The 26943-nt window shown below is 70.2% G+C and overlaps 1 protein-coding gene across 1 annotated transcript; it reads left to right on the forward strand.

Annotated features, from left to right (window-relative positions):
• Positions 1–4910: 4910 nt before the first annotated feature.
• ARHGEF16 (Rho guanine nucleotide exchange factor 16) lies at positions 4911–26684 on the forward strand. Its single transcript, XM_070403934.1, is given in 18 exon segments — positions 4911–5047; positions 11313–11748; positions 11750–11917; positions 13684–13729; positions 14826–14995; positions 16474–16509; positions 16511–16531; positions 16977–17137; positions 20552–20636; positions 20638–20707; positions 20793–20920; positions 21723–21797; positions 22033–22123; positions 22529–22682; positions 23225–23413; positions 25022–25095; positions 25512–25613; positions 26085–26684. Coding segments are annotated over 17 exon segments (2127 nt in total). The 5' UTR covers positions 4911–5047; positions 11313–11331; the 3' UTR covers positions 26225–26684.
• The last annotated feature ends 259 nt before the right edge of the window (positions 26685–26943 follow it).

Consider the following 26943-nt stretch of genomic DNA (forward strand, 5'->3'; position numbering starts at 1 on the left):
TGGATGGATGGATGGATGGATGGATGGATGGATGGATGGATAAATGGATGGATGGATGGATGGATGGATGGATGGATGGATAAATAGATGAGTGGATGGATGGGTGGGTGGATGGGTGGGTGGATGGATGGGTGGATGGGTGGATGGGTGGATGGATAAATGGATGGGTGGATGGATGGGTGGATGGGTGGATGGATAAATGGATGGGTGGATGGATGGGTGGATGGATGGGTGGGTAGATAGATGGGTGGATGGATGGGTGGGTGGATGGGTGGGTGGATGGATGGGTGGATGGGTGGATGGATAAATGGATGGGTGGATGGATGGGTGGATGGATGGGTGGGTAGATAGATGGGTGGATGGATGGGTGGATGGATGGGTGGGTAGATGGATGGGTGGATGGATGGGTGGACGGACAGACAGATGGATGGATCAAGATGGATTCTGGGAGCTCCAGTGCCTCCCAATGGGCCTGAACATGCTCTCACGGTGAGGCCTGGGGTCCCCAAATAGCAGCTCCCAGGAGCCGCCAAAGGCAAGAAACAGCAGCGGATCTTGGAACAAGAGCTCTGGGCCCACCCCTGGGTGCCGAGCCTCCTTGGGGTGCAGCTTCCCACGCAGCGAGGCTTGGGGAGCCTCTGGCCACTTCAGGTCACTTCTCCCGCCGTTGCCATTGCCGACAAGCGCTGGGAGGCCCTGAGCCGACACGGGGCTGCCAGGAGGCTGGGGGCTCTGACCCGGTTCACCCAGGCGCCAGGCTTCTCTCTGGGAAACGCATTTCCGTTCTCAGAGGACGAGTGATGTGACACAAAACCTGCTAATGGCCCCGGGTCCCCCCACGCCCATCGGGGCCCTGGGCCTGGCACGGGGCTCCCTCCAGCGAAGACCCCCATCTTTGGGGGCCTGGCACGCTCCCTCCTCATCAGCCGGAGGAGAGGACCATCCGGGGAGCAGGAGGCGCTCTGACAATGGCCGCATTGTCGCCGCCGGGAGCGAGAACAGACGGAATATTGCTGACAGGCGACTTTTGTCTCCTGAGCCCGCTCCTCGCATGGAGGCCGCGGGGAAAAGGCTGCATTTAGGCGACGGAGAGAACCGACTGGAGAAACCGTGTCAGCGAGGGATCTGTTTTCTGGGGAAAGAATCGCCCTTCAGATTCGCGCGGGGCCGGCGGGGCCTTCTGGCTATTTGCAGCGACGCTATTTTGAGATTCATGAGCCTTATTTCTCATGGGAGCAAAAGTTTTCCCAAAATTGAGCTGTGTCCTCATCCGGGGTGAAAGGGCCCTATCCTGGGGCGGGGGGGGGGGGGGGGGGGGGGGCTTGCATGGGGACAGAGGGACCACAGAGAGGTGTCCAGCAGCTGCGTTTGCTCAAGGTTGGGGGTGGGGGTCTGGGCTCCAGGTGGCCACCAGCCAGGAGCCAGGATGTCAACCCTGGGAAGGGCAGTGCTGGGTGCTCTGAGCAGCGCGTCTCCTGCACATCCCTCCCCCTCCAGGAGGGGGCAGCGGAGTCCGCCCCTGGAATTGCCCGGCAGAGGAGGACGGCACCTCCTGAGGCCCTTCTACCCTGGGGCCCAGCCTGTGTCCCGGCCACCAGGAGGCGCCCAGACCTGCACGGAGCAGCAGCCAGCCCTACAACGCAGTGACCGGGGACACAGGCCACACAGGGTGGCAGGAGCAGAGGGGCTGTGGCTCAGCGGGGGGCCAGCTCCGGGCTCCCAGCCCTGCCTCGCCCCAGGCACTTGGGGTGGCCCCCTTCCACCCAGTGGGGAGCTTACATTTTGTCTTAAAATGTCTGGGTTTCACTTTCTTTTCTGAAGGTATTTTTCACAGGAACGATTGTTTCTGTTCAGTACTCACCTGAGGACATGTTCCCGTTGATTCTAGAGAGAGAAGGGGGGGGGGGGGGGGGAGAAACATCAACGTGAGAGCAACACAACGATCCATCGATAGGCTGCTGCTTGCACGCCCCCTACTGGGGATGGAGTCTGCCACCGGCATGTGCCCGGCGGAGAATGGACCGGCCAGGGGCAGTGCCCAGCCGTGAGCCACACCTGCCAGGCGCTTACTCTGTGTCTGCTCCGGGTTCTCGTCGGTTATGGTGGGAGCTGCTTCATCAGGGCCAACGTGTCCGCCACGGGTTAAAGTGTCCGTTGGAAGCAGATACGTGCACCTACAGTTTATTTTCTTACGTCTTTGGAAACCTGAAATCGTCCCTAATGATCACGTGGGACCTGGACTTCACAGCCAGACAGGCCTCAGCTCTCATCCCAGTGGGGCCTCACCAGGAGACCAGGGGCAAACACTGCACCCGTCGGCTGAGGAGGACAGTGGCACGTAGGGAGCTTCTGTAGGAATCCCATCGCAGACCTAAGGGCCAGGCACACAGTAGGTCTGCAGGAGGCGTGACGCGCGTTTGCTGTTTGTGTGCAGCAGTGACCCGGTGCTCCTGGCTGGGCCTCCTGCTCAGCAAGGCCACCCTGGTGGCCAGAGAGGCAGCAGCCCCCACCCCCAGCCTGTGGGCATCTGCAGACCCCACCCGGCCTGGGCCCCACCCACCCAGCACAGAGGCGCCTCTGTCCTCGGCCCACTCACAGCGGCTGCGCCATCTGAGGTCAACGAGACCTTTCCCAGCCGCCCGCAGGCTGGGCCGGGCACCGTGGGACCCTGCAGTGAGGGAAGGTCAGCCCGGGGCCAGGGCTGGAGAAGAAGAGGGCTGTGTGCCCTGCCCTCCGCCCTGCACGCTCCCTGTGGCCCCGGGGAGGGAGGGCAGTGGCAGTGGGCACGGCTCACCCCGCCTTGGCAGGGGAGACGGCCCCCGGGCAGCCTCAGGTCCTCAGACCTGGGCACCTGGGTACCTGGGCACCTGGGACGGGCAGGCCAAGGTCTCCTGGGGCTGATGCCTCGCAGCCCCGCCTCTCTGGGCCGCGGCCCCAGCGGCTGAGCCAACGTTTGAGACTGGAAACCATAACCCCGGGTGACGGCCACCCTCGAGCACAGGAAAGAGACGCCTGCGGATGAAGTCCCGGGAGCGTGGGATTGGGGTTCCGCACCCTCTTCCCGCCCAGACCCTCGGTGCTGGGCTCTGTTCTGATGCCCGACAGGCCAGGCGCGGCTGAGCCACCTCTCACCTTACAAAGGTGAGCGTCGTGTGCAGCCCCAGGAGCCCAGGGCGGGTCAGCGGTGTCCCCTCCCAGCTGTCAGGGAGTGTGGGGGCCCAGGAGCCGCGCCAGCCACTCTCGCCGTTCAGGTCTCAGGCTGGAAAGCCCTCCAGGCTGGTGACACGATTCCAGCCAACTGCGCGGCGAAGCCGTCGCTGGGCCTCGGGCCTCCTCGCGGCCGCTCAGTGAGGCCCGGCCTGCGTGTCCTGGGCCCAGGGCCGCGGAGAACCAGGACCTGCCCTGCTGGCGGGCAAGCGGGAGAGGCCAGGCGGCCAGGCGGGCTCCCTCTTCCCGGCCGGTCACTGTGACTCTGACCCATTTCCACCGCCTGCCTCTGGGCGCCCTCGTGTGTCACCATCAAACCCCCACCTGCTGCAGAGGCAACAGAGGCCCAGAGACGGAGCCACTGCTCCGCGTCCCGTCCCCAGCCACAGCCGAGCCACCTGGGTCCGGGGGCGGGGGGGACGGCCCCCCAGCCTCCAGGCGGGTGGCAGAGCCGACTCCGATGCTGGAGGGGCCCACAGGGGTGCTGGGTGCCGGGGCAGGAAGGGGTGGGGTGGGGGCTGACCCTGCCGTGGGCAAGCCAGGTTCCGGAAGAGGGCTTTCCAGGCAGGTGCTCAGTGGACGTTGGGAACTGACAGGGCCTCAGTTTCCCCACAGAAGGCCTGGTGAGTGCAGTACCCACAATGGCCTCTGGAGGGCAGCAGCTGCCCGCTTTTCCCCAGGAGCTGGCGGCAGGGCCCAGGCCCCCACCCACAGGTGTCAGCCCTCAGCCTCACGCCCACAGACACACACAGGTGGCACTGAGGGCACATGAGGCCCCTCCCCGAGGCCGGCCAGCCTGTTCTGCAGACGCTGGGGGCCCGGAAGGGAGCAGGTGTGCCAGGCCACAGGTGTGCCAGGCAGGGCTGCCCTTCAAACCACGGCTCCCAAGAAAGCCAGCCCTGTGAGCCTGCGGCACCCCTTGCCCGGCACACAGCAGCAAGCTCTCCAGGCTGGCCCCTGGGGAGGCAGGCTCCGGGAGAGGGTGGGCCTGCACCCCCAGCGATACTGCCCTGTGGCCTGGCGTGGCCTGCGCCCTGCCTGCTGCACAGGCTCGGGCTCGGCACAGGGCTGGTCATCTGAAAGCTCACCCCGTGGCACAGCCTGTGGGATTCACATGGAATCACATGGGCCTTTCCTGGACAGGGGACCTGGAGACAGGTCGGGGCGGGGGGGGGTGGGGCTGGAACACCCGGCACCCCTGGGGCTCAGTCCCAGGATCTCAGGTCACGCCGGTGAGTCACCAGGCACTTGCTGAGCACCAGCTGTATACAGGGCCCTGGGCTCTGTGCTGTGAGATGGACACATGTAAGAGCTGCCGCAGGAGGAGGCTGTATTAACAGAGGTATAGTCTCCAAAAGGAAGGAGGTGGGTGCTCCCCCTCCTCTGGTCCTGGGTGGTGCTGGGCTCTGTTCTGACGCCCGCGCCTTGAGGGGGACTTTGGCACATTGTGAGGTGACTTGGAGGAACATGCCGAAATGGTGAACACCCTGAACTCCGTGTCTTACCGAGAGTGACTCAAGAACGGGGACACAGGGATCATCGTCCTGGGAGGTTCAGGCAGCGCAGGGTGTGGGCCGGGCGGGTCGGCCACTCCGCCCTGCCAGCGGGTTCTTTCCACCCAGTGTGGTCCCTTTGCTTGAACCCCCCGTGGTGGGTGTCGGGCACCCCCTGGACAAGTCCCGGAGCGGCGGGGCTTGGAGTCCAGGCACCGGATCCTCGGTGTAAACAGGGGTGCGGGTACCCAGACCACAGCCCCAGGCGCGGGACTCTGCCGGCCAAACCGCCCACTTCAAGGAATCCCGCAGGCGGGGCCCTTTCGGCCGCGTGGGGTCCAGCCAAGGTCAGATTCTCCGGGGCTGGTGGCTTCTGGGGCGTCCGGAGGAGGGAGCCGGGAGCCGGGAGCCGGGAGCCGGGCCTGGGGGGGGGCTGTTGGGTGGCAGCGAGGGAGCCCGCCTCCGGGCAGGCGATCGCGGGCGGGCGGGGCGCGGGCCTCCGGTGGCGCCGGTGGACTCCGGCCCCAGCTCGGGAGGCGCCCTAACCGGAGGCCGCCGGTCACGTGAGCGCGGCGCCAGGTGGGGACGGGGACGCCGGCGGCGCGGCCAGGTGTGCGCGCCCCTCCCCGCGGGGCTTCGGGCTGCGGAGCCGCGGACCGGCCGCCCGCGCCCACCTGGCGCCCACCTGCCGCCCACCTGGCCCGGCCCCGCGCCGCCGCCGCCCCCGCCCGCGGCCGCACAGGAAGTGGGAGGGCGGGACGGGGCGGGACGGGGCGGGACCGCGGCCGGGAGAGCGCGGGGCGCGGGCAGGAGCCGGAGCCGGAGCGCCGGGGGCGCGGAGCCTGCAGGCTGGACCGGCCCCACCGACGCCGCCCGCGCTGGTCGCTTTGCCCTCCGCCCCGCGGCGCAGGTGAGCGAAGTGGGGGGGACAGGTGAGCCTGGGGGACAGGTGAGCGAAGTGGGGGAGGGGGAGGAAGCCTGGGGGGGGCAGTCACCCTGGGGCGCCGTTCGCCCCCTTCGCTTCCCCCCCGCGCCCCCCCAGCAAGTCCCGTCCGGGTCCTGGGAACTCTGCGCCCCTCCCTCCCTCCCTCCGTGGACCGGCTGCAGGAGGAGGCGGGGCGAGCGGTGCACCCCAGCCCCGCTGAGCGCCTGGGGGGACCTCCTGGCCCAGGTGGGGAGCTCTCTCTCCTGCGGCCGGAGCCCCAGACCTCAGAGCTGACGGTTTTAGGAAGGAGCCCCAGGGCCTTTGAACGGAGGAGGGACCGGAGGACCCTCTCAAGAATCTGGTGCCCAAACCCGCTTGGGCCCAGGAGGTGGCAGCCCCAGGAATGAAGACCCCCCCACCCGGGCGCTGGGGGGCTGGTCCCGGGTTGTGGGGGCAGCTTCTGATGCTTGCCTGGGTCTGCAGGGTCTCTGAGATTGGCGTGCCCTCACCCGGCACCTGGCGCGAGGGGTGGGGGCTGAGTGGGTGGCAGGGGGAGCCTGGCTGGCTGACCTTTCCCCTGCGTCCGTCCCGGGGCGAACAGCCCGAGCCCACTGGGCAGGGGACCCTCCCAGGCCCCTGGCACCTGCGGTCCGGCTGGAGGCCTGGCACCCCGGGTACCTGACTCCCTGCGGCCTGGTGCTCAGTGGGGCCGAGTTCAGAGCCCTGGGCCTCGCGCCTCGGTCTCCTGCCTGCGGAGCAGGAGCTGCAGGTGCGACCGCTTAGAGGCACTGGCTCAGCTGTGGTTCGCTCGCTGCCCGCCGATGCCCGCGGCCCTGAGAAGAGGAGAGCCCTGGGCACTGCCAGGGCGGGGGCCGGGGCCGAAGGCAGGGCCGCCCCCTCCCGCGTCCGGGTGGAGGGAGGGTGGGAGGTGGGGGTTCCAGGGGCTTCCTGGAAGAGGTAAGGCCTTAAGTCGCGGGGACCAAAGTGAGTCCCCCACCCCAGCGCCCTGGTTCCCGGAGGTCATCTCTGACCCCACGAGGAAACTGAGGCGCGGAGGTGAGGCAGCCTGCGGGGTGGGTCCCGCGGTCGCGGCCCCCAGGACGGCAGTCCATGTGTGGGACTGAGGGCTCAGTGCTCACCGAGGTCTGGGCCCCAGAACTTTCTGTTTCCATACGATGTCAGCTGCTCGTCTCGGCCCTGGCGGCTGCGTGCTCGGGCCCGGCCTCTAAGGGCACCCTCACTCCCAGTGAGGACCCCCGTGCCCGCCGGGCAGCCGTGTGGGTCAGGGCATCAGGACGGGGCCTGCTCTCTGCCGGCTCTGCTGCCCGGCGGCCTGACCCCCACGGGCCATGTTCCCTCTGCGCCTGGTCCCCTAGCCCTGTGGTTGGCAAACTGCGGCTCTCGAGCCACATGCGGCTCTTTGGCCCCTTGAGTGTGGCTCTTCCTAAGCCTTAGGAGTACCCTCATTAAGTTAATAATAGTGTACCTACCTGTATAGTTTAAGTTTTAAAAATTTGGCTCTCAAAAGAAATTTCAATCGTTGTACTGTTGATATTTGGCTCTGTTGACGAATGAGTTTGCCGACCACTGCCCTAGCCCATCCGAGCGGGGCAGGACCCACCTTCTGGAACGAGAGGGGCTGAGGACGGGGGAGGGGGGGCAAGAAGCCTTTTGGAAGGCCCCCCCCCCCCCCCGTCACCTGTCCCGCTCCCACTGGGTCCGGGCTCTGGTTTCCTGCCCGGCTCCTTTGGGGAGACGCGGTGTGTGCCGGCCGAGCCCAGGGCGGGAGCCAGGGGCAGGGACAGGTGGGCAGGGGGTGGGCGACGCAGTGTGTGCCAGCCGAGCCCAGGGCAGGAGCCAGGGGCAGGGACAGGTAGGCAGGGGGTGGGCGCTGCGGTGCACAGGCAGCGGTTGGTCAGTGACAATGGCTGGTGCTACAGGTGTGGCGGCAAGGAGGCGGCCGGAGGCTGTGTCCCGGGCTGGCGTGCTGGTGGCCCTCCCCTGCCCCCTCCGTGAGGGTGACTCTCAGTCGGCTGCGCTGGGTCCCCCTCAGCGCTGAGGACATTGGGGCGTCCTGTGCGCTGCGGGCCCCTCAGCAGCTTCCCGCGGCCTCTCCGTGAGGCCAGGAGCTGGGCCCTGGCTGTGGCCCCCGTGGCCCCCGTGGCCCCTGTGCACATGGGACTGTCTGCGGCGAGCGTTGTGGTTTAGGAAGCCGGAGCCTGGCCCCGGATTCCGTCTCCCCGCGTCTCCCGCGTGGCCGGGCAGGGTTACCGAGCACAAGGCGGTCATTGTGGCTGAGTTTGCCTGAGCGCAGACCTGCGTCCGCAGCCGGTGCCGGGGGAGGCCGAGTCTCACCAGGACCTGGGGGTCGGGCAGAGGGGACGGGCGTCCCCAGGATGGAGGTCGCGTGGTGTCCGCATCCAGGGTCGCAGGTCCCAACCGCGGTGTGACGTGGGTGCTGGCGGCTGCGAGAGCAGGTGAGGCCACAGCCTCGGGTCCAGCCAGGAAGAGTGCGCCTCTCCGGGGAGGGGGGGACTGGGCCTGCTGGGGTCCCGGGGCCCCTCTGTCCAGGGAGTCAGAGGGGCTGGGCTGCCAGGAGGGGCCGGTGCAGCCTAGGACTTGCCGAGCTCCGGGTACCCCTTCCCCTCCCCCGTGTGTGCTGGGGGGCAGGGCAGGATGGTGAGGGGGCGCGGAGTGGCATGGGCTCCGAGGGCTCAGCCATGGGAGACCCTCTCCAGCCTGCCCTAAGCAGAAACAGCAGGAAGTCACCCACACGGGGGCACAGGTGGCCCTGAGCCTCCGACACTGCTCGGGGGTCCCTGTGTCTTGAAGCGAGGCGCCCTCAGGGGCGGGCTCTCAGCACAGCCCCCGGGGAGAGCTCCGGACGCGGCCAGTGCCCGGGGAGCCGTCGGTTTGGGCACTGAGCCTGACGGCGGGGGACGTGCCCAGGAGGCTGTCCTGCCCCCCACGGGCCCGCGCCCTCGTGGGGGAGCAGCGTGGCCTCACTGCCCGGCCTCTCCCCCCCCACCCCCCCCGCCCCGGCTCGGGCCTCACTGCCGAGCTCCCGGCCGCCTCTCGGGAGCAGACCCGCCTGGGGGCCCCGTGGCCTCTGCAGGCGGCTGGCTCTCAGCAGGGCTGCCCGGACGGCACGGCTGGCATTTGCCCCGATGGCGGCTGAAGGGTCGGTGCTCCCGGACGCCAGGCCAGGCCAGCACCAGGGAGGACACTGAGGGGTGGTCTGTCGGTCCCACTGCAGGAGAGGCTGCTGGGTAGGGACACCTCAGGGTCAGGGAGGGTCACAGCCGGCCCACAGGAGCGTGTGCTCACCTGTGTGGCTCACGTGTGTGCACGCGCACCGGGCACAGGGGCCTCCCATCAGCTCAGTGCCTGCCTCCTAGAAAGGGACAGCGGGCACGGAGATGGGGGGGACAGTGGGCACGGTGACGGGGGACAGCGAGCACGGTGACGGGGGGGACAGCGGGCACAGAGATGAGGGGGACAGCGGGGACGGTGACGGGGGGGACAGCGGGCACGGTGATGGGGGGACAGCGGGCACAGTGACGGGGGACAGCGGGCACGGTGACGGGGGGGGACAGCGGGCACAGAGATGGGGGGACAGCGGGGACGGTGACGGGGGGGACAGCGGGCACAGAGATGGGGGGACAGCGGGGACGGTGACGGGGGGACAGCGGGGCACGGTGACAGGGGGGACAGCGGGCACGGTGACGGGGGGGACAGCGGGGACGGTGACGGGGGGGACAGCGGGCACGGTGACGGGGGGACAGCGGGGACGGTGACGGGGGGACAGCGGGGACGGTGACAGGGGGGCACAGCGGGGACGGTGACGGGGGGACAGCGGGCACGGTGACGGGGGGGACAGCGGGCACGGTGACGGGGGGGGACAGCGGGGACGGTGACAGGGGGACAGCGGGGACGGTGACAGGGGGGCACAGCGGGGACGGTGACGGGGGACAGCGGGCACGGTGACGGGGGGGACAGCGGTGACGGGGGGGGACAGCGGAGACGGTGACGGGGGGACAGCGGGGACGGTGACGGGGGGGCAGCGGGGACGGTGACGGGGGGACAGCGGGCACGGTGATGGGGGACCCAGGGGAAGGAGGATCCAGACGGCCCAGGGCCGGCCCAGAAGCAGGAGGCTGGAGAGGAGCCAGGCTCTCGGACCCGGGGCCGCTGCGGGGGCCGCTGCGATCGGGACACACAGGCAGGGACCTGGGCGGCCTGGGGAAGGGGGAGAGCGGCTGCTGGACAAGAGGGAGTGATTGTCAGAGAGGAGGCCAGGCCCACGTCCACTCAGCCGCGCACAAACCCCTCGGGTATCGCTGCGGCGGCTGCACCTTAGTTAGAAAAGGGGGGGTAGGGCGGGGAAACGCAGCAGCTCAGAGTGGCGGCCTGCGGGGTGCAGGGCGGGAGGGGGACGCCTGGCTGGTGACACACCTTTCGGTGCTGGTTGAATGGAACCTGTGCCTGGGTGGCTCTGGGACAAGCTGAGCAGCAGGAAGGGACCCAGCCTGGAGCTCCTGCTGACCCGGTCCCGGGTCCCCCTGGAAGCGCCCAGGCCGTGGTGGGGCCGCCTGGCTGGGCACCGAGGCCACACCCTGCAGTGGCTCGGCCGACTGGTTCCATCCGGGCACTTTCCCCGGAGCAGACTTTGCCCTCCGCTGGGAGAGGCCGTGGGTCTGGCCGGGCTCAGAGGCGGGAGAGTCGGGCCTGGGCAGGCGACAGGCGGAGGGGGGACGGGACAGGGGCTCGGTCACGCTGCTGCTCTTCGAATGAGAGGCCTCGCCTTTCGGGGCGCATTTGCTCGGGGGCAGGCTCACAGGGAGGTCTGAACCCCGCTCTCAGCCAGGCCTGGGGAGAGGCAGCCACGTCAACACGGGGGTGGAGCCCGGGATGGTGCCCTCGCAGCGGGCGCGGGGGAGGCCGGAGTGGCCGCCGCCTTCCTCTTCCGGCTGACTCAGACTGTCCCCAAGAATGCGGGGGTGGCCGGGAGGCAGCCCGCCCCCTCCTGGGTGTGCAGCGGAGAACCAGGTCCGGATGCCACACCGGGCGGGCTGTGCTATGGGCTAGGCCAGCCGGGTGGCCGCTCTGCCCGCCCCCCTCAGGGAGGGTCCCGGGGCCAAACTGGGAACTTCCCGGGGAGCTCGCAGCCCCCACATTGGGCAGCGGGTGTGAGGTGGGCTCGGGCTGGGACCTGCCCGCTGGGAGTGGTCCGACAGGCCGCGTGGCGGATCCCGTCCCAGGCCTGGGGCCCAGGACCCCGCCGCCCTGCACTGACACCCCAGCTCAGGGGTTTGTCCTCAGCGTGGGCGACCCGGCAGAGGACGCAGGGCGGCCTCACAGGGCGGCCTCAGCTGCAGGTTGCTCCCGCCTGGGTCCTGCGGGCTGAGGGGTAGGGACCCTCCCTGCCAGGCCCCGGGCTGTGTGTGATGCCCCACGGTCCTGGTGGCTGTGTCCGTGCCCTGCGGTCCTGGTCAGCCAGGCCTGGTGGCTGTGTCCGTGCCCTGCGGTCCTGGTGGCTGTGTCCGTGCCCTGCGGTCCTGGTGGCTGTGTCCGTGCCCTGCGGTCCTGGTCAGCCAGGCCTGGTGGCTGTGTCCGTGCCCTGCGGTCCTGGTGGCTGTGTCCGTGCCCCGCAGCCCCACCCCAGCTGCCTGTGTCTGTCCCCGCAGGACCCCACGGCCGCCCGGCATGGCCCGGCGGCGCCCGGACAGCGCCCTGGAGGAGCAGCTGCTGGAGGGCCGCTTCCACTCGGAGCTGCGGCTGGACGCCCAGGGGAACCCCGAGCCCCGCCTCCCGCTGGTCCGCAGCCCCCCGCAGGGCAGGAGCAATGCCGTCTTCCAGCCCGACACCCCGGAGCCCCAGCCCGCGTCCCCGGAGCCCCGGGAGCCCCGCACCGTCATCCTGAGCACGCAGAGCCCCGCGGCCCTCAAGCTGGGCACCGCGCAGCTGATCCCCCGCAGCCTGGCCGTGTCCAGCAAGGCCAAGGCCCCCACGCGCCACCAGAGCTTCGGGGCGGCCGTGCTCAGCAAGGAGGCCGCCCGGCGGGAGCCCCGGCTCCTCGCGGCCCCCAGCTTCTCCCTGGACGACATGGACATGGACACGGGCCCCGGGGGGGGTGCCGGCTCGGAACCTGCGCAGCCAGTCCTACCGCGCGGCCATGAAGGGCCCGGGGCCGCTGGGCGGCGAGGTGGCCCCCGTCCAGCTCAGCCCCAAGCTCCACGCACTGGCCGAGGAGTCCGCCCTGCCTCCCGCTCGGCCCTCGCCCAAAAATAAGGTGGGGTCCCGTGCGCCTGGACAAGGGGGGGTGGCGGGCTCGGGGATGGGCCTCGGGCCCCGGGAGCCCGTGGGCAGGGGGCGGGGGCAGCCGTGGCATCACCGTCCCAGCTGCCACTGAGCACCTGCCACGTGCAGGCTCTGCCAGTTCTTCCCGGAGACCGGCAGCCGGGCTGCGCTGGCTGACTGCCCATTTTACAGATGGGGCAGCTGAGGCTCAGGATGGTCCAAGGCTTTGCCCAGGGCCCCAGAGTGTGAGCCGCTCACAGACACAGCGGGGCAGCCTGGGGCGGGACCAGCCCGAGGGGAGCCGGCTCGTCTCAAGGAGAGGGTTCAGGGATGGCTTTGCAGCCACTGCCCGGGGCTCAGTGCCCGGGGGCTCCTGTCGAGGACTGGGAGGGGCTGCCTCCAGCTCAGGAGCAGACTGACGCCCTCTGCACACGCAGCCCCCTTTCCTGCCCGGCAGCCCTGGGGCCTCTGCCTTCTGGGGAGCACGGGACAGGCCCAGGGCCAGCAGGACGGGCGCCTCACCCGGGACCTCGGTGCCCGTGGCTGCCATCCGACGGCCTCCCCAGCTTAGGGCTCTGCCCAGACTGTGGGAAGACAGGCCCCCAGGGTGCAGTGGGCCAGGCGAGGAGGCCAGAGCCACTGTCCGCAGTTTAAAGATGCCCCGGCTGGGGTGGGTGGACGCTGCCCACTGCCATGCCCAGGCCGGGGGGGTGGACGCTGCCCGCTGCCATGCCTCCCTGAGAAGCCGGGGGCCCCAGGACTGCCTCAGGGCCTCAGTATCCACGCGTCATGGCCAGGCCTGCGGGGCCCATTCCTTCCTTCTGTTGAGTCACAGGTTCTGGGCAGGGGGCGAGGGGGGTCCCAGCTGGTCAGGCCCAGGAGCTCCCAGGCAGGGGATGCTCAGGGAACCGGGGAGCACAGAGCAGGGGCTCCCCGGGAGCACAGGGCCTGGGGACCAGAAGGGGAGGGTTAAAGCAGAAGCAGGGACAAAAGGCGGGTGCCAGGTGGAGGAGGGGCCGAGGCAGCAGCCTGTGCCCAGACCTGGAGGTGGGAGGGGTGAGGGCGCTGGGGGACGCAGGGCAGGGGGGGGGCAGCAGGGCCAGGTGCAGCTGGCAGCGCCACACATTCCAGACCAGCACGGGGAGAGTCAGGCCCCAACTCGTCAGGAGAAACCAGCTCCCACGCTGCTGGAACCGGCACCTGTGAGGTCGGGGGACAGTGGTGCATCCGGCCAAGAAGGCAGGCTGAGCAGCAGCTGGTGGGCCAGGGTGTGGTCCTGCTCACCCCCCGCAGCCCTGCGTCAGCCGCCGGGCCTCCAGGGCTGGGGCCGGACGCTCACCCTCTTCCTGCCGCCTCAGGCCACCTCCTCCGTGGCCTCCACTCCCCCGCAATGTCCCTCTGGGCCTTCTCCTAACCACACCTGTCCTACCTCAGGCTTCCCCAAGTGGCAACACCCCACTTTCCTGAGCACCCCTCTTAACGAGTTCAATCCTGCCTCCACCTCCAGGCAGCCCTCCTGGATCTGCCCAGATTTCAGTCACCTGCCCTGACTGCTCTGGAGGCACCCCCCTGCCCTGGCCTCCTCTTGGCGGCCGCCTCCCTCGGGAGCAGCATCTATTGAGCGGCTTCTGTGTGCTCAGCAGAGCCCACTCCTGCCGGGCCTGGTGTGGTCTGAGCCCGGGTGGAGGAGCCGCTCTAGGCCCACACCTGCCCCTCCTCCCTGCTGACCACTGGTGTTTCTGTGTCTCGTTTACACAGAAGACGCTGGGGCGGAAGCGTGCGCACAAGGGCTCCTTCAAGGATGGTGAGTGTGGCCCGGGGAGGTGGCCGTGGGCTGGGCCAGACCAGATGAGACTGGTCTCGCTGGGGCAAGGGCAGGGACAGGGGGGCTGGGTGTGGTGGCACAGAGCACGCACTGCAGGGATTCCTCTGGGGACCAGCGGTCCTGGTGGCCACCTGGCCATGTAGTGCTGATGGGTCTAGAAAGGCCTAGAAGTTTCCCATGGACTCCCTTCTGCACCATCCCGGGGGCAGAAGATAGAGCCCCACACTCACCCCCAGGCGACAGTTGTCCAGCACCTCGTGTGTGGGGGCGGCCCATGGTAGCCACACGGGGGACCAAGCCCCACGGGGAGGACACGCCTGCTGGGCTCTGTTGGGGTTGTCTCGGGGCACAGGGAGCCTGTGGGGTGGGGCTCGGAGGGCATGGGCAGCAGCTGCACCTTGGGGGCGCCCAGAGCAGTGCCCTCAGCCTGCTGCGGGGTGGGTGCCAACAGGGCCCCATGGGGAGGGGAGAGGAAGTGCTGCCCGGCCAGGATGGAGCACCCGCTGGGCAGGAGGGGGGGCCAGTGAGGCCGGGAAGGGCTTGGGCCTGGGTGCCAGGCTGGGTGCCAGGCGTCGGCTTCTGAGGACACAGGGCCCCGCCAGGATGGGTCCCCCTCCCTGCCAGCCCTGACCTCTGTGACGGGCACCGGCTAGAGGGGGCGAGGGAGGCGTCAGGACCCGGCTCCTGCCCCGGGCCCCAGAGCGAGGCGTGGAGGGGGTGCACGGGGCCCTCGGTGCCCTGAGCGGTGGACCGGGCCGTTCCGGGGCCTGCAGTGTGGGAGCAGGACACAGCCCTGGTCTCGGGGCTCTGGGACAGCCCCCCGAAGACCTCTGCAGGCCCCCACCCGCCTGTGCTCTGACTTGTCAGCTCCGCTGGCCTGAAGGTGCCACATTCTGCACCGGGCGCACCCTGCCTGGCCCGCCCGGAGCGGCCACAGCGGCCAGCGGCCCAGGGGAGCCTGCTCCAGGGGCGCTGGTGTTCTCAGGGGCTCCTCGGGACTCGGCCTGTGGGTTCTGGGGGGACCAGGCCCGCTCCCAGCCCCCGCTCCCCCGCGTGATGCGCCCCCTCTCCCCAGACCCCCGGTTCTATCAGGAGATCCGGGAGCGGGGCCTGACCACCAGCCAGGAGTCCGACGACGACCTGCTGGACGAGCCGGGCAGCCCCGAGGGAGCGCGGACGGTGGGCACCCCCATCGTGGTCAAGAACTTCCGGGCGCCCCAGGTCACCTGGAGCCAGCTCCCCGAGGTAGGCCGGCTGCTGGGGGCGCCCTTCCCCACCCGTGGGCGGTCAGTCCCGGGGCCTCCCCAGGCGCCCACCCCAGCCCCAGGAGAGCTGCGCCCCGTGCCCTCAGAGCCGCCCGCCCTGCACGGCACCTGGTGGTCTCGGGCGGGGGCGGGGGCGGGGGAGTTGGGGCAGGTGCCATCCAGGTGTGCGACGGGCGTCCCCAGGCGAGCCCCGTGCTCTCTGCCTCCTGCTCAGACTGGCCTTCGGGGAGCTGTGGGTACCAAGGACCCCTCCTGCCAGGGCCCTGCCCCCAGGAAAGTGCCAGGGGTTCCCCTGAGGAGGCAGGAGGGGATGAGGGGGGCCAGGCCTCGGCTCCCACAGAGCCCCGTGCCACGGCCAAGCCACCCTCACTCCACCTGCAGGGACGTGGGGACTCGGTGAGAGCACAGGATGGGGGCGGCTGTCACCCCCAGGCCCGGTCGGCCACGGGCAGACTCCTGACCCGTCCCTGGGAGCCCAGCGTGGAGCTGGGCGGCAGCCGTGGGCACAGTGGGCAGTGGGGCGGGCACTCGGTCCTTTGTCTGCGGTACATGGGCTCTTTGCTTGCGCCCAAAGGGGGACGAGAGCTGAGGCTGTGGGACCCCAGCCGGGAGAGCCAGGCTGGGCTGAGGGTAGGCGGATGGGAAGTGGGAAATCTGTTCCCACCTGCCCGGTGCCAGCTGCGTGCCAGGAGTCCCGGGCATGTCACCCGGGTCTGGTGGCGTTCAGACGCTGCACCCTCCACAGGGGAGCGGGGTGTCTGCCCCCCACCCCCTGAGCTGGGTCTCGGCCCAGCCTGGGCTAGAGGAAGAGGCACGGGGTTTGCCCCCCCCCCCCCCCACACACATAGGCCTAGGACACGGCCTGTGCCCAGCCCAGTGAGGAGGGAGCAGGAACGGGGTGGCTCTGGGTTCTACAGAGGGGGTGCCCTCAGGCAGAGGCACAGCCCAGCCTGTTCCGACGGGCACAACGGGGCACGCGTGGCTGAGAGCCACACGCCACCAGGGCAGCCCGGAGGCCACGGCCCTGACGGCAGGGAGCTGGGCGGGGCGCCCGCTAGAGCAGGGTCACCCCCAACCTCCTGGGCAGGGCGCTGACTCACCTGGCCCAGGCACCCCCAGCTTTCCCAGGTGGCCCTGCCCTCTCCACCCTCCTCTGCTCGGGTGCCTCCGGGCCTTTCTCTCTGGGCCCCCTCCTCCCCCCTCGCGCCCCAGGTCTGCCTGCAGGGGTGCAGGGCCCACCCAGGGCACGTGTCCACGGAGAGGAGAGACGCAGGTGCAGGATCAGGCACGGACGGGCCAGCTCGGTGGTCCCACTGCACTGAGCCTGGAGGGGGGGCTCCCCCCCACCCCGCCAGCCTGGCTCCGCCCTCTCCAGGCCTCTCTGCCATCCACGGTGGCCCCGGCCCCGCAGGGAGGACTCAGGACACGTGGCCCCTGACCCCAGGCCTGTGCCCGCAGGTGGTGGAGTTGGGCATCCTGGACACACTGCCGGCCCGAGGAGCGCAAGAGGCAGGAGGTGAGCGGCCGGTGGGGGTGCGCCCTGTGTCCCAGCCTCACCGAGCGGGGGGGGGGGGGGGGGGACAACGGCCACAGTGACATTGTCCGCCCTCTCGCCCTCCGCCGCCTGCTGGGCCAGACACCAGGGAGATGGCTGATGCCCTTGGCGGGCGGGGCGGGGGCTGGGGCAGCTACCCCTGGCCCAGTGTCACAGCTCACTGTGGCCGAGCCGGAGCGCAGACCCAGGAGTCGGTCCCGTCCCCCTGGCTGCACTCTCCTCCCACCAGGGCTCGTCCGGGGGGGGGGGGCTCAACCCCGGCCTGTCGCCTCACCTGACGGTTCCGCCGCCGAGCGCTGGTCTCAGACGCGCCCTGGCCAGCCCCCGTCTGCGTGCATGTGTGTCCAGGCTGCCCTGGGCCGGCGGCGCCTCCAAACCGCTCTCCGGCTCCCCCTGCTCTCGCCAGGCCATCTTCGAGATCCTCACGTCCGAGTTCTCCTACCAGCACAGCCTGGGCATCCTGGTGGCCGAGTTCCTGCAGTCCCGGGAGCTGCGGGCGACCATGACCCAGACCGAGCACCACCACCTCTTCTCCAACATCCTGGACGTACAAGGCGCCAGCCAGAGGTAGTGCCACACCCGCCCCTCACCACCCCCATCCACCCCTCAACACCCCCCACCCACCCCTCAAACCCCACCCACCCCCTCACCACCCCACCCACCCTCACAACCCCCACCCACCCCCTCACCACCCCCCACCACCCCTCAAACCCCCACCCACCCCCTCACCACCCCACCCACCCCCTCACAGCCCCCACCCACCCTCACAACCCCCACCCCACCCCCTCACCACCCCCCCACCCACCCCTCAAACCCCCACCCACCCCCTCACCACCCCACCCACCCCCTCACAGCCCCCACCCACCCTCACAACCCCCACCCACACCCTCACCACCCCCCACCCCACCCCTCAAACCCCCACCCACCCCCCTCACCACCCCACCCACCCTCACAACCCCCCACCCACCCCCTCACCACCCCCCCACCCACCCCCTCACAGCCCCCACCCACCCTCACACCCCCCACCCACCCCTCACAGCCCCCCACCCACCCCTCACAACCCCCACCCACCCCTCACAGCCCCCCACCCACCCCTCACAACCCCCACCCACCCTCACAGCCCCCCACCCACCCCTCACAGCCCCCCACCCACCCCTCACAGCCCCCACCCACCCCTCACAACCCCCACCCACCCCTCACAGCCCCCCACCCACCCCTCACAGCCCCCCACCCACCCCTCACAACCCCCACCCACCCCTCACAGCCCCCCACCCACCCCTCACAGCCCCCCACCCACCCCTCACAGCCCCCACCCACCCCTCACAGCCCCCACCCACCCCTCACAGCCCCCCACCCACCCCTCACAGCCCCCCACCCACCCCTCACAGCCCCCCACCCACCCCGCACAGCCCCCCACCCACCCTCACAGCCCCCCCACCCACCCCTCACAGCCCCCCACCCACCCCTCACACCCCCCACCCACCCCGCACAGCCCCCACCCACCCCGCACAGCCCCCCACCCACCCGCACAGCCCCCCACCCACCCTCACACCCCCCACCCACCCCTCACAGCCCCCCACCCACCCCTCACAGCCCCCCACCCACCCCTCACAACCCCACCCACCCCTCACAGCCCCCCACCCACCCCTCACAGCCCCCCACCCACCCCCTCACAGCCCCCACCCACCCCGCACAAGCCCCCACCCACCCCGCACAGCCCCCCACCCACCCCTCACAGCCCCCCACCCACCCCTCACAACCCCCCACCCACCCCTCACAGCCCCCCACCCACCCCTCACAGCCCCCCAGCCACCCCCTCACAACCTCCACCCACCGGGTGCCCAGAGCCACACCCCACCCCCTCGGGCTGGGGCCGCTGGCCTGGGTGTGGGTGGGAGGGCAGATCCCGGAGGCCCCTGGTCTGGGTCTGGGTCTGTGGGTGGGGGGGTGGGGGCAGCGGTTAGCTGGGAGGGCGTGTGAAACCCTCCTGGGCCCTGAGGCCAGAGAGTGGCCCCGGGGAGAGCTGAGCGCCAGACTGTGGGTGTCCTGGGACCCCCGCACCCTGTCCCCTGAGGCTCGAGAGGGGGATGTCTCCCATGGGACATGGCTCTGTCCAAGGACAGGCACGTTCCCACCAGGGCACCCCGGCCCAGAGGGCTGCATGGCCCGGCGCGAGGCACCCAGAGGGCGAGGTGGGAGGCGGCCTCTCGTCGCCCCGGGTCATGTTCCTCCCGGGGTGTCTGGTGCCCGGCCCAGGGCTCTGGTTGCAGGGCAGGAGGTGGAGGAGGGGCTGGGCGTGCAGCTGCAGGCCTGCGTGGGCTGTGTGTATGTGCACATGTGGGGTACACGTGTGGCAGCAGGTGTGTGTGCGTGTGTGTGATTGCATGTGTGGGTAGCAGCTGTTTGCATGTGTGTGAACACACATTGTGTGCAACACACATTGTGTGCGTGTGCATGTGTGTGAACGTGTGTGCATGTGTGTGCACGCGTGGGGGCAGCAGTGTGTGTTTACTCCTGTGGCAGGCACAGTCCAAGTATGCACTGTGGCCATTCACACGGCCTCCCCCAGGAATCGGCTACTTTGGGTCAGTGGCCCGCGGCCATCTCAGACCTCCCAGCCCCTTCTCAGAGCCTCCAGAATGCCCACGGGGGTGCTGGCCAGCACACCTGCCTGTGCCTGTGTGTGTCATCCTGGGCTGGGGGTGGGGGGTCCCCATCTGTCCTGACACACACTGAGCCATTTGCCGGGCTGCCTGTCAGCCTCAGAACGTTCCACCAAAAGGGATCCTGGTCCCTGTGGCAGGAGGTCAGCCCGGGCCTGTGACAGGGGCCTGAGGGACCCCCAGCCGAGGCCACGCCCCTCCCTGCCCCCCTCACTGGCCTCACCAGGGTCACCAGAGCCAGGCCCCAGCTTCCAGGGGGCCCACAGGTCGGTGGGAGGCCCATGTTCCTCCCGGGTGGTGCCCTGGCCGCAGGTCCTGGGTGGGGCTGACTCACCCACCTCCCTGTCTGGGTACCAGCATCCTCCCCTCCCCCCACGGTGAGCTGTAAGGGCTGCGGCCCCAGCTGGTCACTCTTTGATGAGGGCTGCGGGCCACCTGAGGTCCCCGTGTGGCTCTGAGCTCTGGGACTCTGCCCTCTGCCCTCAGAGGTCAGCCAGCACCTTATCTCCAGGCAAGACTGTAACAGGCCGCCCAGCTCAGCAGGACTGAGACGCTGGCCTGGGGGTGTGGCCTCGGCCCAGGCCCCAGGGAGGGACTGCTCGGGACAGAGCCTCGGGGTGGAAGGCCCTCTGGCCGCCTTGGCCAGGCCGGGAGAGGCGTGGGGCCTGGGGGTCCGGCACTTGCCTGGGGTTAGGGCGCCCTGGAGGCTGCAGCCGGAGCCTGTGTAGCACGTAACCTGACGGCCCAGCCCCAGGACAGCGGCTGCCTGTGGGAGCAGAGCCCTGGGCCAGACCCGCCGGACGGTGGCTCAGGCGTCCTCTCCTCCCTGCAAGGCCTGGGTGCGCTGAGCCTCGGGGACCCCGGAGGGCGGGGTTGTGGCTGTCCCCTCCAGGGCGTCTGCCCGGAGGCACCGCGCTGAGCTGGGGCGGGGTGCTGGGCCCGAGGCAGGTCCTGGCGCCTCTAACCAAGTCCCCGGAGTCAAGTCAGAATGAAGTTCTGTCCTGCCGCCAGCATCCTCGGGGCCCACACCTCCTGCCGGGCCTGGAGGGGCGTGGCCTTGGGTTTGGCCAGGGGTCTGTGCCAGTCACTGCCCATCCCAGCAGCTCATCTGTCCTGGGGGTTTCCTGGGCCAGTGGGCTCCGTCCACATGTGTGCTGCCCCGGAGCTGAGCTGGGCGTGTGTGTGTGTGTGTGTGTGTGTACCTGTTTGTGTGCATGCGTGTGCGTGCATGTGTGTGCATGCATTTGCGTGTGTGTGTGTGCGTGTGTGCGTGCTCACACATGCGGCGTGGGCAGTCAGCCACGGTCCTCGCCCGCAGGTTCTTCGAGGACCTGGAGCGGCGGCACAAGGCGCAGGTGTGCGTGGAGGACATCAGCGACATCCTGGAGGAGCACGCGGAGCGGGCACTTCCACCCCTACGTGGCCTACTGCTCCAACGAGGTCTACCAGCAGCGCGCCCTGCAGAGGCTCACGTGAGCGGCGGCCGGGGGGCGGCGGGGGCACGGCCTGCTCGCCGCCGCCTCCGGGCTCTGACCCACCTCCCCTGGTCCCTGCAGGAGCAGCAACCCCCGCCTTCCGAGACGCCCTCCGGGAGATCGAGCGGCGGCCGGCGTGCGGCGGCCTGCCCATGATCTCCTTCCTCATCCTCCCCATGCAGCGGGTCACCCGCCTGCCCCTCCTGACCGACGTGAGCACCAGCCGGGGCCGGGCGGGGGACGGAGGCGCCTGGGCTCCGGTCTCACGCTCAGACCCGGCGTTGCTCCCTCGGGGACCTCCTCCTCCACCCATCACCCCATGATGAGGAGGGTGATAGGGCTTTAGTCGCCATGGTGACGTGGTCCCGGCATCGTCTCCGTCGCCCATAGAACTGTCTCTGCCAGGACCTGTCCTGCGCTTTACATGACGGGCATGAGGATGCGTCTTACCCCCGCGTCACCCAGATGGTCCTGGGCCATCGGCGCCTCCTGCCTCGCACCCCTCGGCCAGTTGTCCCGGGCGCGGGGAGCGGGGCTCGGAGGGGCTCCCTGGAGTGGCTTGCGTCTCTGAGATGTTGGCTCAGGGGGCAGAGAGGCATGTGAGGGTGGAAGGCACATGCATGCCCATGTGGACACACACGTGGCAGGAGCCCAGCTAAGCTCCTGGAGGCGGCATGTGGGCCTGTGCTAGGCGGTCACCTGTCCAAGCGAGATGGGACATCCCCTCACGGGCATTCTGGGAAGAGTAGGAATAGAGGCTGTGGGGGCCCCTGGCTGGACGAGGGTGGCCAGGATTGGAAGGGGCAGGGTCCTGGGGGCACTCACTCCACGTCCCCCCCAACCGGCCTGACCTGGCTGAGCCGTTTGGGGGCTGTGTCCCCCAGTGGGGTCTGCCAGGAACCCCACCTCCCTGGCCCCACCTGCGTCTGGTGTGAGGGAGCCTCCCCCTCGCGGCCACTAAGCCTGGGGTGGAGGGTGCCTGGTGCTCGCTCACCCCTGGTGTCTCCCCTGCAGACACTCTGCCTCAAGACCCAGGGCCACCCCGAGAGGTACAAGGCCGCCAGCCGCGCGTTCAAAGCCATGAACAAGGTGAGAGGGAACCCCACCCCCCGATAGCAGAGACCCCGAGGGCCTGGCAGGAAGCGTTTGAAGATTGTCCACCCCAAGCTTTTCATGGTACCAGTGGGGAAACTGAGGCCTAGAGGGAGTGGAGCTCGCACGCAGCCATGGAGCTCCTGGCAAGGCAGGCTAGGACAGCCAGGAGGGCGGCGACCTGGGCCGGTGGGGCCCGCAGCCCAGACACCTCCCTGCCCACGCCCTGCAGCTGGTGAAGCAGTGCAACGAGGGGGCCCACAAGATGGAGCGCATGGAGCAGATGTACACGCTGCAGACACAGCTGGACTTCGGCAAGGTCAAGGGTAGGCAGCCCCAGAGGGCGCCTGCTGTGCCCACCACGCCCACCGGCCCCGGGCTGGCCCTGACCTGTCCCCGCTCCCAGACCACACCCTCCCCACGCCCGCCCCCCCACCGCCACGCCCCCCCCCCCTCCCGTGAGCCCTTCCGGGCGCACTCGGCAGGCGCACAGCGAGCCCGAGGCCTGGTGAGGCCTGGCCCGGGGGCTGGTCGGGGGGCTGGGCCCAGGCCTGGCTCGGAGCAGCCGCCTGGCCGGCCCTTCGCTTGCAGCCGGAATGCATCTCCTGGGCAGCCCTGGGTCTGGCCCGCCGTGGTTCTCAGAGGCAGGGGTCGGTCCCCACCACCAGCAGCTGCAGGCCTGGCCCGTGGGGACCGGGGCTTGACGTCTGTCTGTCTGTCTGTCCCCCAGTCCCTCCCGCTGATCTCCGCCTCCCGCTGGCTCCTGAAGCGCGGGGAGCTGTTCGTGGTGGAAGAGACCGGGCTGTTCCGGAAACTCGCCAGCCGGCCCACGTGCCACCTGTTCCTGTTCAATGACGTCCTGGTGGTCACCAAGAAGAAGAGGTGCGCCCCACCCCGCCGCGGGGGGCCGTGGGTGGTGGGCCGTGTACCATGGGCCGTGGGCGGTGGGCCGTGTACCATGTGCCGTGGGTGGTGGGCCGTGTACCATGCGCCGTGGCCGGTGGGCGGGCTGCAGCCTCGGGGCCAGGAGTGGGCTGGAGGCCGGGAGGACATGGGGGAGCCGACCTGAGCCTCCTCCGGCCTCAGAGTGGGGGGCACACACAGGACCTGCCCAGCCGGTTGGCCCATGGCAGCAGCCCGGGTCCCCTCCACAAGGACACATGCAGCTCCAGGGGGTGCTCAGCGCCACCCCCCGCCACAGGGGACCTGGGGCGCCGTGGCCCTGGCTTCCACTTGCAGACCTGGGCCTGCCCGCCCAGCCACCAGGACCCTGGTGGCCGCGATTCTCCAGGTGGGGGATGGAGGGCCATCTAGAGAGCGCCCTCCTGGAGGCCTGGCCCCCGGCCGCTGTGGGTACCTGGTGGGCCGGGGGGCGGGGGGGAGGCTGCCCACAGACCCCGCACCTCGCCCGCCTCCTCCCGCAGCGAGGACAGCTTCGTGGTCCAGGACTACGCCCACGTGGACCACCTCCAGGTCCAGAAGGTGGAGGCCACGGAGCTGCCCCTGCCAGGCGGCGTCAACCGCAGCTCGTCTGTGCCGCACCCCTTCCAGGTGACCCTGCTGCACAACAGCGAGGGCCGCCAGGAGAGGATCCTGCTGTCCTCTGACTCTGCGTAAGTCTGGGAGGGCTCCCCGGGGGGAGGGGGCTCTGCGTGACCCACGAGGATAGGATTCCCGCCACCCACCTCCCTGACTGCCGCTCTGTGCGGGCACCACACCAGGTGCAGGGACAGCCTTGTCCTCACGGAGTTCACATTCCCGGGAAGGGGCACCCCAGCCACAAGATGAGCAGCTGAGGGGTGAGGGGTGAGACAAACAGGCAGGAGAGGGAGCAGGGGGTGGGGCTGGGGAGGAAGCCTCATGCACAGGGCTCTGAGGGGAGCAAGGCTCAGGGTTCCAGCAGAGGCGCGGCCGTGCCAAGGCCCTGGGGCAGGAGGCCATGGCACGGAGCAGCCAGAGGACAGCAGGGCTGCAACAGGGCAGGGACTCAGTACACTGAGGGAGCCCAGCAGACGGTCCGCGCTCCCTCCCGCTCACTCCCCTTCCCGGGCAGGAAGCTGAGGCTCCTGTCAAACAGCAACTGACAAGAGGCCCGGGTCACAGAGCCCAGCGCAGGAGGTGGGCGGCCCGGGTGCTGAGGGGCCACTGCCCCTGGCTCGGACCCGGGCCAGTGTGGTTCGGGCTCAGCCTGCCTGCGCTGCTTCCCACGCCCTGCGACCTCCCAGGCTTTGGCCCCGGGTGGTGGGGTGGGGAGGCCCCGGGGGGAAGCCCGCTCGTGGGAGGGTGTCAGGCAGCCTGGTCTCCACGGCCTGTCCCACCTCCAGGGTGTGGGGCGGCGCTCAGACCCCATGGGAAGCCGTGTGACCCCATCTTCTCTGTGCCAACGGGGGGTGCGGGCTTGAAGCCAAAGCCACCAGGCTGGCGGCATCCGCCTCGGGCCCTGCTCACACTCTGTCTCCCGGAGTGACCGGGCCCACACTCTGTCCCCAGGAGTGACCGGGCCCGCGCTCTGTCCCCAGGAGTGACCGGGCCCGCGCTCTGTCCCCAGGAGTGACCGGGCCCACGCTCTGTCCCCAGGAGTGACCGGGCCCGCGCTCTGTCCCCAGGAGTGACCGGGCCCGCGCTCTGTCCCCAGGAGTGACCGGGCCCGCGCTCTGTCCCCAGGAGTGACCGGGCCCGCGCTCTGTCCCCAGGAGTGACCGGGCCCGCGCTCTGTCCCCAGGAGTGACCGGGCCCCGCGCTCTGTCCCCAGGAGTGACCGGGCCCGCGCTCTGTCCCCAGGAGTGACCGGGCCCGCGCTCTGTCCCCAGGAGTGACCGGGCCCGCGCTCTGTCCCCAGGAGTGACCGGGCCCGCGCTCTGTCCCCAGGAGTGACCGGGCCCGCGCTCTGTCCCCTGGAGTGACCGGGCCCGCGCTCTGTCCCCTGGAGTGACCGGGCCCGCGTTCTGTCCCCTGGAGTGACCGGGCCCCGCGCTCTGTCCCCAGGAGTGACCGGGCCCACGCTCTGTCCCCAGGAGTGACCGGGCCCGCGCTCTGTCCCCAGGAGTGACCGGGCCCACGCTCTGTCCCCAGGAGTGACCGGGCCCACGCTCTGTCCCCAGGAGTGACCGGGTTCATGTTGTCTGTCCCCAGGAGTGACCGGGCCCACGCTCTGTCCCCAGGAGTGACCGGGCCCACGCTCTGTCCCCAGGAGTGACCGGGTTCATGTTGTCTGTCCCCAGGAGTGACCGGGCCCGCTGGATCACGGCGCTGACGTACAGGGAGCAGCAGTGGCTGGGCCTCGCCAACAAGGGAGGTGAGCGCTCGCCCCAGGAGCAGGGCTCGCAGCCCCTCTTCCGGCTGGTGGGGGCGGGTGGGGGTCAGGAGGGAGGGGTACCCTCCATCCCTCCGTCCATCCCACACCTGACCCCGGGGAGGGGCCTCAGCCACACAGCCCTGCTGCCTTGGGGCCTCCCTCCCTGTGGTGCCGAGCCCAGTAGCTGGTGGAACAGACCCACGCGCTAGAGCGAGAGGCCCACAGACCCCTTCCTCCTGCCCCCACCCCCAGGAGCTGGGAGCGCCCCCTGCTGGGCGGGCTCTTTGACCCTGAAAGCAGCCTGTCCCGCTGTGGGGAGGGCCGGCTCCGGACAGAGGAGAGCTGGGCGCTGGGGGCTGTCGGGAGCCCTCCCCTCCCCAAAGGACCGGCGTCACTCACACCTGCCCGTCCCGCAGACCTGCCGCAGGTGGAGGTCACCAAGGCCTACTTCGCCAAGCAGGTGGACGAGATCTCGCTGCAGCAGGCGGACGTGGTGCTGGTCCTGCAGCAGGAGGACGGTGAGCGGCGGGGGGCGGGGGGGGGCCGGGGGGGCCAGGCACTGGGGGAGGGGGGGAGGGGGGAGACAAGGGGGACACGGGTGGGGGACAGAGCCAGGGGAGTATGGGGAGAGGGCCTGGCAGAGGGGCCCAGGCAAGCTGGACCTCGGGCGAGGGTCTGGCCACACTGGCATGGCAGCAGCCCTGGCCCTGCCCCAGAGGTCACTGCTCCCGGCCAGCCTGGGACCGAGGCCCTGAGCACCTCCTTCCAGGCACCTTCAGACCCCCTCGAGGTGCAGGATCAAAAGCTGTGCCCTAGTGGGGGGCTCTGCTGCTGCTGAGACCCCACAGAGGCCGGCAGAGCTGGTTGGAGCCCCGAGGCCTTGTCAGGACCCCCTGGGGGAGGCGGTGGTGGGCTCCGGGGGTGGGGGTGCCGAGCCGGGCCCCTCCCCGGTCCCAGGACCCTCCCTCACCTGCCCGTGTCTGGGTCAGGATGGTTCTACGGCGAGAGGCTGCGGGACGGAGAGACGGGCTGGTTCCCCGAGGACTTCGTCCAGAGCATCACCAACCGCGTGGCCGTGGAGGGCAACATGCGCAGGATGGAGCGGCTGCGCGTGGAGACGGACGTGTAGCCGCCCCGCCGGCGCCTCCGGCGGCTTCCGCCCACATTCCAGCCAGCCAGTGGCCGTGCCAGGCCCCGGGGCCACAGGGACTCGTCCCAGACCCATCCTGGATCTCCCCGAGGACCGTGCGCTGCAGCGATGGCTCCAGGCAAGCTCCTGGGGCCACACCAGCCCTGGCCCCTGGCCCAGTCCCCGGGAGGAGCCCAGCGGCCGTGGCCACTGCCCCCTACCCAGCTCCCGCCAGCCCGCCCTGCCCCGTGCACCCAGGACTGGGCCACAGGTGACTCGGAGGGGCCCCGAGAACTGTGGGGATGGCGTGACTGTCTACCTCCTGCCCCGGGTGCACAGGAGGCCTCGCGCCCAGGGCTGCCCCGCCTCCCGAGAGGAGGGTGGTGGTGGTGGGGGGGCCGTGTGGCACCCGCATGTACTGTGGCTGCGCTTCCCGGGGTCATTAAAGTGCTTGTGCAGCGCCCGGTTTCCAGCACACCTGAGCCGCGCCGGCCTCACGAGCCCCCAGGGTGCCGAGGGCGGGGGCCTGGCCTGTGTGCGGTCACTGTGCTGGGTCTGTCACTCGCCTGGGCGCACGCTCACGGCCCCTCGGGCTCATTCTTGGCCCTCGTCTGTCCAGCCAGAGTCATGGGCAAGGCCAGTGGGTCTGGGGGCGTGAGGACAGCAGAGCCTGGGAGACGCCCCAGAGGGGCCTTGCAGATGGGAGAGGCCGGTGGACC

Source organism: Myotis yumanensis, unplaced genomic scaffold, assembly GCF_028538775.1.
Source record: "Myotis yumanensis isolate MYYU_CA2020_CCGP unplaced genomic scaffold, mMyoYum1.0.hap1 SCAF_2, whole genome shotgun sequence".
In the NCBI taxonomy this organism is placed as follows: domain Eukaryota; kingdom Metazoa; phylum Chordata; class Mammalia; order Chiroptera; family Vespertilionidae; genus Myotis; species Myotis yumanensis.